We start from the raw sequence: 9,937 nt of genomic DNA, 5'->3' as shown, positions 1-9,937 counted from the left end.
ACTGATAATGCAAGTGTTTTTGAGGTTGTTGATTATGGGAGGGAAGATATAGGTAAAAGTATTGTCTCTGAAGAAGATAGTCATGATCCTATTTATGACTCTGCCGGGAGCAATGATCAAATTATGGTACCTATCATTGTTCAAGGCCCTCCAGTTCAAGACAACACTGAAATTCCCCATGAAGAACCAACTGAGCAAACTCAACAACCTCATGAATCACAAGAAGTGCCACTAAGGAGATCCACTAGAGAGCGAAAGAGCGTAATTTCAGATGATCATGTTGTTTTTGTACAAGAACATGAAGATGGAATTGGCATTGGGGAAGATGATCCTGTAAATCTTCAACAAGCCATGCAGAGTCCTAACTCTCAAAAGTGGATTGATGTTATGAATGAAGAGATGCAATCAATGAAAGATAATAATGTTTGGGATTTTTTCGAGTTGCCTAAAGGCTCAAAACCTATTGGTTGCAACTTGATATTTAAAACTAAAAGGGTAACATCAAAAGATATAAGTCTCGTCTAGTCGCTAAAGGATTCACTCAAAATAAAGGTATCAACTACGATGAGACATTCTCTCCGGTTTCCACGAAAGACTCATTTAGAATTATTATGGCACTTGTGGCTCATTATGATCTAGAACTACATCAGATGGACGTAAGGATGGCGTTCCTCAATGGAAACATTGGTGAGACAATTTATATGGTGCAACCAGAAAACTTTGTTATTGGAGATCGGTTTGCAAATTAAAGGAGTCCATTTATGGTCTCAGGCAGGATTCTCGTGAATGGCATCACAAATTTCATCATGTTATCACATCATATGGTTTTGAAGTGAACTTGGTGGAACATTGTGTATATCACAAGTTCAGTGGGAGCAAATTTATCTTTTTTCTCTTATACGTTGATGACATCTTACTTGCTACAAATGATATAGGCTTATTGCACGATACAAGGAAATTTCTCACTAGTCAATTTGAGATGAAGGACCTTGGTAACGCCTCTTTTATATTAGGAATTCAGATACATCAATATCGCTCTCGAGGTATTCTTGGATTGTCACAAAAGAGCTATATCGAAAAGATCCTGGAAAGGTATAGCATGAAAGATTGCGCACCAATGGATACACCCGTGTCTAAGGGAGACAAATTTAGTCTCAAACAGTGTCCCAAGAATGAACTTGAGATAAGGGAAATGCAAAGGATACCATATGCATCGACAGGGGGAAGCCTAATGTATGTTCAAGTTTGTAATCGTCCTGACATAGCATTAATTATTGGAATGTTGGGAAGATATCTGAGTAATCCGGGAATGGAGCAATGTAAAGCAGTGAAACGAGTCTTACGGTATTTGAAGAAAACAAAAGACTATATGCTCACATACAGGAAATTTGATCATCTTGAAATCATTGGATATTCAGATTCTGACTTTGGAGGATGCAAAGATGAAAGAAAATCTACTTCGGGCTATGTTTATCTACTGGTTGGTGGAGCAATTTTATGGAGGTCTGCCAAATAGACGCTCATAGCTTTATTTATCATGACTGCAGAATATATAGCATGTTTTGTGGCATCCAATCAAGTTTTATAGCTGCAAAACTTTGTCACTGGTTTGAGTATCCTTGATGGTGTTGAAAGACCATTAAAGATATTTTATGATAATAAATCAGCAGTAGAGTATTCAAAGAACAATAGGAGCACTACAGATGCTAAAACATATAGATATTAAGTTCCTAGTTATTAAAAAACAGATTCAGAGTGGACAGATTTCGATAGAACAGATTGAGACTAACTCCATAATTGCGGATCCGCTCATTAAGGCATTATTACCTAAGGTTTTTCACGATCATACTGCTCATATGGGTGTTACCTTATGTGATACTTTGGTTTAGTGGGAGTTTGTATTTGTGGTGTTTTATGTAATAAATATTTAGTTGTTTATGTTCAGCAGAATACAGTTGATGGAATTTTATTTTTATTAAATGTCACTCTACTTTTGTTCTATTTTCTTATTGTGGTTTAACAGCGAGTTGAGAAAATTGAAATCAATCTCATTGGAGATTGACTAAGGACTAATTGGAAATAGACATTATATAGATCACATTGTGTGTAATTTCCATGTCACTTATCCAAGAATTGATTCATGTCGTTGAATATATTTGTGTGGTGACTATGTAAGGTTTAGTCACGTAAATTTTGTGATGAATGCTGCCAGAATCTCATGCATATATAGTAGACGGACCAAATTGTTTTGGTAAAATCTAAGGACGATAACTAGCATAAATTTGCGCACTAAAGATTTGTATAATTGATTATGGATTCATATGAAGCCCAAGGGGGGATTTTTATTATTATTTTAATAATAATAATTAATTTATGGGCTACATATAAATATATAAATTATATTAGCTATTTATTTTGTTGGGTTAAATTAAGTGATAAAATAAGAAACCCAATTAGATTTTAATTTATTGTATGGACCTAATAAGTGGATACCCAATACTAGACACGATTAAACTATAATGGGAGATTTAATCAGGTGGGTATATAAAAGGGTTATAGTCCTCGATATATCAAGTACGTTACACGACTTATCTTCTACCCATCAGAGAGGGCTATTGAGAAATTCTTAGGAGTACTTGTTTGATAAAGACAATAATCAAGCACATTATACAGATTTAGATATCGTCGCGATTATCGCCTTATGGATTCAGGTCCACTTCCGCCTTCGGTTTAATCTTGATAATTAGGTATGATAATTATGGTCCTTATCTCTATTTCAGAGAATTATATGTTTATAGAATTGTTAGATTCTATCAGGTAGCAGATGGTGCATCTTACTAAGTAAATTCGTAAGGAAAAAAATAATTGTTAAAATACATATATACGGTAGATTATGTTACCCATCATCAGGTTCCAAAAACACTAAAATGCCAACATTCACATTCTTATGTGACTTTTGAATGGGTGCCTACAATTATATGAGTCGTCAAGAGGCTTTGTAACGTCCCATATATTTCAAGATGCTTGCATGTAGCGAGTTATAGCATTTTTATCGAAATAATTTGTTGTTCAAAATTATTTTTAATATTAATTTTAAATAAATCACTAATTTATTTTATATTGTTTGATGTTGTTTTAATTAACAACTTATTTAATAAAAATATTAAACCCCGCGAAATCATATGGATTCCAATTCAGTAATACCACATCATTCGAATATATATTATTAGAGACTCATTAAAACTATTCAAAATCATAAAAAGAATTAAGGAAAAAGTTTTGTTTATATTCAATAAGAATTTTTTAAAATAGTTAATAAATTAATAAGATTCATGAATTTATAAAATTAATATCAATTTTTAATTATGCCTAAAGTTTATAAAAGGCTGATCGTAGTCTTATTCATCATTTTACATTATGGTCCGGATTCAAAAAGTTTGAAAAATAATATTTAATTCACCAAAATCTAACATTTTATAAAATTCAATATAATCTTTTTAAATTTTAACTTTTTTTAAAAAGTTGAAAGTTTTAATTGAATACAACAAGATATTGCAAAATCTTTTGGATTATATATATCCTAGTCTTTTTATAATTGAAATTGAATTCACAGAAAATTTTAAAATAAAAAAAGACTTTTAAAATCTCAATTAAAAACGTGTGGATGTCATTGTAAAGCATAATGTAACGTAATATGTAAACGAGGAATTATAACTCAACATATTATTATAAACAGATAAATAATATTAAATTGTGAAGCACGGGAACCTTGAAGATGAATACTGGATAAACACAAAGAATCAAAAGATGAAATTAATGCTCTAAGTCCGTATCCAGGTCATGGGAAGAATTTGGAGAATTTGTATGGAGAATTTGGCTAAGGCAATTTACTTAGCCTTCTTGGTCACAACTAACTTACCAACAGAGAAATGTTAGGTCGCAAGTAACTCATACAGGAAGCTGCAAGGTCGCAAGTAACCTGTACAGGGAAAGACAGGTCACAAGTATCTTGCAAGGGAAAAGTGACTAAGGCAGAACCTCCGGGTCGCAAATAACCTTTCTCTAGGAAAGGAAGGTTGCAAGTAAGTTTGTGTGGAGAATTTGGCTAAGGCAACTTACTTAGCATTCTTCGTCGCAACTAACTTGTCAACAAGGAAAGAATAGGTCGCAAGTAACTACTTCTCTACACTACAGATATAGGTCGCAAGTAACTACTTGGTTGTATTATTATTGATTACAAATGCAGAAATTCAAAGGAATATGTGGATACAATTATGCCACCTGTCTAATGGAAATTGAAGACTACAAAGCAGCAAATGAATTCAATTCATTTTGAATATCTTTCTCAGCTAACAGAAAGTGTTTTACGGGAGCTCCATTAAAGACTTCATTTATTAAGCTTGTGAACACAAAGTTGTGCTGTTGAATTTATTGTAGCTAATCAATTCATTGATTAAATTATAGCAACCTCAAGGTTTATATTAATAAAACAATATATTTCTCAAATTGTTGTGTGTCTATTTTAATTTCGTACTTACAACGAAGAACTTGAAATGAATCGAAAAAGATTGTAGTTATCGTATTCAAACCCCCTTCTACGATACTTTGGGACTAACAATTGGTATCAGAGCTTATTGATTGACATACAAATCAAGATCCGGAGAAAGAAACAAGTTTTTGAAAAATTTCTTGAAATTTTTTAATCTTCAAAAATTCTCATTTCTTGAAATTTTTGAACTTTAAATAATTTTATTTCCTCCAAGATGATGAATAACCAAAGAATTGAAAGTATCAAGGTTCCCCCATTCGACTGAGATAATTACAACTTATGAAAGAAAAAGATGATGTTGTTTATGAAAGCTTCGAATCCACTTTATATTGGGATATTATTGAATGGCCCTTATGTCCCGATGGAAGTAGTTGTTGAATCCACTACTGCAACTGGGGTAAGAATTCCTTCCTCATCCACTCTCATAGATCCGTCTAAATATACGGAGACTGACAAGGAGTTGATAAATCTGGACACAAGCCTTCAACTCATAATTGTGAAATCGACCGATAATGATATGAGTCGGGAAGTAATAGTGCAAAGGACATGAGGGAAACCATTGAGCTGTTGATGGAAGGTATAAAGGAAGTCAAAGAAATCAGGATGGATCTTCTGACGACTCAGTATGAAGCATTCAAACTTCAACCCGGAGAAACACTGTCTTCACTCTTTGAGAGATATACAAGACTGTTAAGCGAACTAAAGCTACAAGGGAAAGTTTATCTTATACAAGATTCTAACTGAAAGTTTATGTTGACTCTGCCAGTTCATTTGGAACAAAAGAACACAACAATCAGGGAAATAGCTGATTTTATTACCATGTCTCTAGATGTGATTTATGGAAAGCTAAGAACCCATGAACTGCAGCAAGAGCAGAGAGCTATTATCTATGGACCTGGTTCTATTGACAGTAAGAGTACGATACTTGCAAAAACCACTGCACTTGTAGTTCGTGAACCTGAAACCCAAGAAGTCAAGGTTGCACCCTCCTCAATAATCGAGGAAATTGTTGTAGCTGAAATTGCACATGGTGAGCTAGAGGATGAAAGTGAGTTTTACACTTTGGAAGAACTTGAATAGTTGGAGGATAAATCTATGGCATACATGGCTGCAAAGTTTAGTCATGTTAGATTCAAAAGGAAACCCAACTACAAACCAAGGGGTTTATCAGGGAGATTTCAGAAAGGAAGCTACCCATCAGGGTCAAGCTCCAGAGGAGGCTACAAGTCAAGTTGGGTAGCCAAGAGCAAAACAAGATGTTACAACTGCAATGAGTTTGGGCACTTTGCATCTGATTGCAGAAATCCTAAGGCAACAAAGGGAAAAGATTCCTATAAAAAGAAAGAAACTTATGAAGATCTGAAGAGGCAAAATGAGAAGCTAAAACAGAAGTTGAATGCTTATGTGGTTAAGGAAAAGGGAAGAGCATACATTGCTGAAGGAAAAAGCTGGGATGATACTGATTCGGATGAAGAGGAAGAGTATGTAAATCTAGCTCTTATGGCGGACTCTACAGAGGAATCACCACAATCATCTCAGGTTCCTGAACTTACCACTATTGATATGTCTGTGTTTGAATATAAATCTACTGTGCATGAACTCACTTTAGAATTGTATAATGTTCATACAAGCATGCTTGCATATAAACTTGAAAATGATAAGTTAGTTCTTAAAGCTGAGAGTTTAACCTCTAGAAATGAAGAACTAGAATTGCTTGTAGTTGGCTTAGAAGACCTTAAATAAAAGAATGAATATTTAAAGAATAAGGTTAAGTGCAACGCAGACATAGAGGCCATTCTTAGAACCCAAATTGCTGATTTAGAAAAGAAGTTACTGACGTTTAAGAATGCAGCTTTGACTTGGAAGGAGATAATAGATAGTCAAAGATTTAAATATAAGACTTCAGTAGGACTTGACTGTTCTAAGCTGACCAGTAAGAGGCTTAGTGGTGCATCAGAGATAAACATGTTTGTCTCAGAAAAGGTACCATATGTTATTAAGGATGTTGTATCTCCGTTATTCACTGAGTCTATTTCAGAACCTTTGGATGAAGTAAGTTTGTTAATTAATGAGGAATTGATTATTGAGGATAGATAGAGAGAGAAGGTAGAGGAATCCCCTAAGACCCCTAAGGCTCCAACTAGTAAGGCTCAACCTAAAATTGACCTAGGTAATAAGGTGGATAAGAAAGGACATGACACCCTTAAGAAATCAGACCCGATAGATAATTCTAAGACTGGTGAGAGAGTTAAGGTTAAGGCTAAGAAGAACATGAATGGAAAGGTAGGTGTAAATAAGAAATCTGATTTTGCATCTTCCTCATCTGCATCTAGAAAGTTATGTAATAATTGCAATTTTGCTGCACACCTTACACATGCATGCATAAAAGCTAAAGTATAATATGTTGCAACTTCTAGTGTGCCTGCCATGCCTAACTTGCCTAGTTTTCATGAGCCCTGTGACGTAGTTGGTTGTATGCCATGTGCATTTTTTACTATGTCTGAATATTTTAAAGCTTTTCATGCAACTGCTAGCACTTGCACTGACACTAAGACAAGCATAAGTAATGAGCACACACAGGAAAAGACTGTAGTACCTCCTGTCTCTAAGTCTGAAAACTCTGTTGAGACTAGCACTGAGAAGGAGTCAGTCAAAGTGAAATCTAAGCTTGTTAAGGTTTCATTTGTTGATTCTGTTTCTACCCCTAAACCTTCAGGACCCAAGAAAACTTAGGTACCAAAGTCTTCTTAATCAATCTGTGTTTGCAGGGTAAGGTTTGAAAGGAAAAGATCACGTGGATTCTGGACAGTGGTTGCTCTAGGCACATGACAGGAGAAAAGTCCCTGCTCACAGGTGTGGTTGAGAAAGCTGGCCCTATAGTTACCTTTGAAGATGACAACAAAGGATTTACTAAGGGATATCGTAATTTAGTAATTGGGAATGTCATCATTGAAAACATCTCTCTTGTGAAAGGATTGAAGCATAATCTTCTGAGCTTCCGTCAGTTTTGTGACAATGGATACAATGTTGACTTCAGACCAGAAAGGTGTTTGATCACTCGCAGGAAATATGAGAAGCTTGCTTTACATGAAGTAAGAAAAGGTAATCTATTCGTAGCTGACTTGAAGTCTACCTGTGATGGAGTTATGAGATGTTTTTACAGCAAAGCTTCATCAGAACAAAGTTGGTTATGGCACAGGAAGCTTTCCACTTGAACTTCAAGACAATAAACTCTCTAGTAAAGAGGGAATTAGTGAGAGGACTACCACAGATGGAATTATGTCAAGAAGGACTCAGTGAAGCATGTGAAAATGGGAAGTCAAAGAAATCATCACATGGAAGTAAGGAAGTGACAAGCATAACTGAACCTCTTCAGTTAATTCACATAGACTTATTTGGTCCAGTGAATGTGTTATCACTATCAAGGAAAATATATGCTTTAGTGATAGTCGATGATTACTCCAAGTACACATGGGTGTTGTTATTATAATCAAATGATGAAGCACCACATATGATAGTTGATCATATAAAGAAGATTGAGTTGGAAGCGAAATTACCTATCAGAAAGATCAGATCAGACAATGGGACAGAGTTCAAGAATGCATTTATAAATGAATTCTGTACAAAGAAAGGTATTTCGAGACAGTACTCAGCCCCAAGAACTCCTTAACAAAATGGAGTAGTAGAAAGGAAGAATCGAACCTTGGTTAATGCGACAAGGACTATGCTAAGTGAATCAAGGCTTCCTACCTACTTCTGGGCTGAAGCTGTCAATACAGCGTGTTATACTCAAAATCGTACCCTGATTAATAAAGATCATGATAACACCCCTTATGAGATTATGGCTGATAAGAAACCAACACTGAAATACTTTCATGTATTTGGAGCTAAATGTTTTGTGCTAAAGGAAGGAAATGAGCATCTAGGAAAGTTTGATGCTAAAGCGGAAGAAGGCATATTTCTTGGCTATTCTCTGGAATCTAAAGCTTACAGGGTTTATATGATTACTGATCAGAAGGTGATTGAAAGCCTTAATATAATGTTCGACAACACCAAGTTGGCAAGCCTGTAAAGAGAAAAGGATTCTGAATCTCTGGAATTTGAAAATCTTTCAGATGATCCTTTGGATGTAGAAAAACCTGAGTCTACTAGTGCTATACCTACAGAACATGGCAATGATGATCCTGAATCAAGTGGTGGTAATGGTAGAAACAATGATTATGACAATCATACAGGAACCCCTTCAAGAACTACTACTCAAAGATCAGAATCATCATGTCATGGTGGCAGCAACTCAGGGGGAGCAGGAGGATGATCTACAATTCATACTCAATATCATGTTGAACAAGGGGAAACATCAAGATCTTATCTGCCTCGATAAAGAATCTGGAACAGAGACCATCCCTTTGAACTGATCATTGGTGATCCTGACACAGGAGTGAGAACTAGACATGTCACACAGAATGAATGTCACTTTTCAGGGTTTCTCTCAGAAATGGAACCTGAGAAAGTGGATGAGGCATTTGAAGATCCAGATTGGGTTATTGCTATGCAAGAGGAACTCAATCAGTTTGAGAGGCAGAAGGTATAGAAGCTGGCACTAAATGGGTATTCAAATACAAGTTAGATGAAGATGGAATTGTAACGAGAAACAAGGCCAGACTGATAGCTAAAGTTTACTCTCAAGAAGAGGGTATAGATTATGATGAAACCTATGCACCAATAGCTAGACTTGAGGAAATCGGGATGTTTTTGGCATTCGCAGCACATTCAGAATTCAAAGTTTATCAAATGGATGTGAAGAGTGCATTCCTGAATGGGGAGCTCGAAAAATAAGTGTATGTAGAACAACCTCCAGGCTTTGAAGATCCAAATATGGCTGACTTTGAATACTTTTTATTCAAATCTCTCTATGGTCTTAAGCAAGCTCCAAGGACATGGTATGACACTCTCTCTGAGTTTTTACTTGAAAATGGTTTTACTAGAGTTGTTATAGATAAAACTCTGTTTCATAAAATGCAAAAATCTGATATGATATGAGTTCAAGTATATGTTGATGACATTATATTTGGATCTACTAATGATGATCTTTGTAAGAGATTTTCTAAGCTAATGAAGAGTAAGTATGAAATGAGCATGATGGGAGAGTTGAACTACTTTCTTGGATTACAAGCGAGCCAAAGGAAAGATGGTATATTCATCTGTCAATCCAAGTACATCAGAGAACTTCTCAAGAAGTACAATCTGGAAGATTCAACTCCGGCAACGACTCCAATGCCAACAACCACTAAGCTTGATCAGGAAAAAACTGGTAAGAAAGTTGACATCACAAGCTACAGAGGTATGATAGGCTCATTACTTTATCTCACAAGAAGTAGGCTAGATATT

General features: G+C 35.3%; 1 protein-coding gene across 1 annotated transcript; it reads left to right on the top strand.

Moving 5' to 3' along the window:
• The first annotated feature begins 662 nt into the window (after positions 1-662).
• LOC141712110 (secreted RxLR effector protein 161-like) lies at positions 663-1,516 on the top strand. Its single transcript, XM_074514915.1, has 2 exons — positions 663-687; positions 936-1,516. The coding sequence occupies exons 1-2, from the start codon at positions 663-665 to the stop codon at positions 1,514-1,516; spliced, it is 606 nt and encodes a 201-aa protein (XP_074371016.1).
• Positions 1,517-9,937: the final 8,421 nt, after the last annotated feature.

This window comes from Apium graveolens, chromosome 1 (assembly GCF_009905375.1).
Source record: "Apium graveolens cultivar Ventura chromosome 1, ASM990537v1, whole genome shotgun sequence".
NCBI lineage: Eukaryota > Viridiplantae > Streptophyta > Magnoliopsida > Apiales > Apiaceae > Apium > Apium graveolens.
This window is presented reverse-complemented; position numbering and strand designations above follow the sequence as displayed.

Bases quoted from the DNA above. Each gene is read 5' to 3' on its own strand.
- LOC141712110 (XM_074514915.1), top strand. From the start codon at position 663: ATGGCGTTCCTCAATGGAAACATTG. The intron at 688-935 runs GTGAGACAATTT...CAAATGATATAG, and splicing joins GTTCCTCAATGGAAACATTG to GCTTATTGCACGATACAAGG.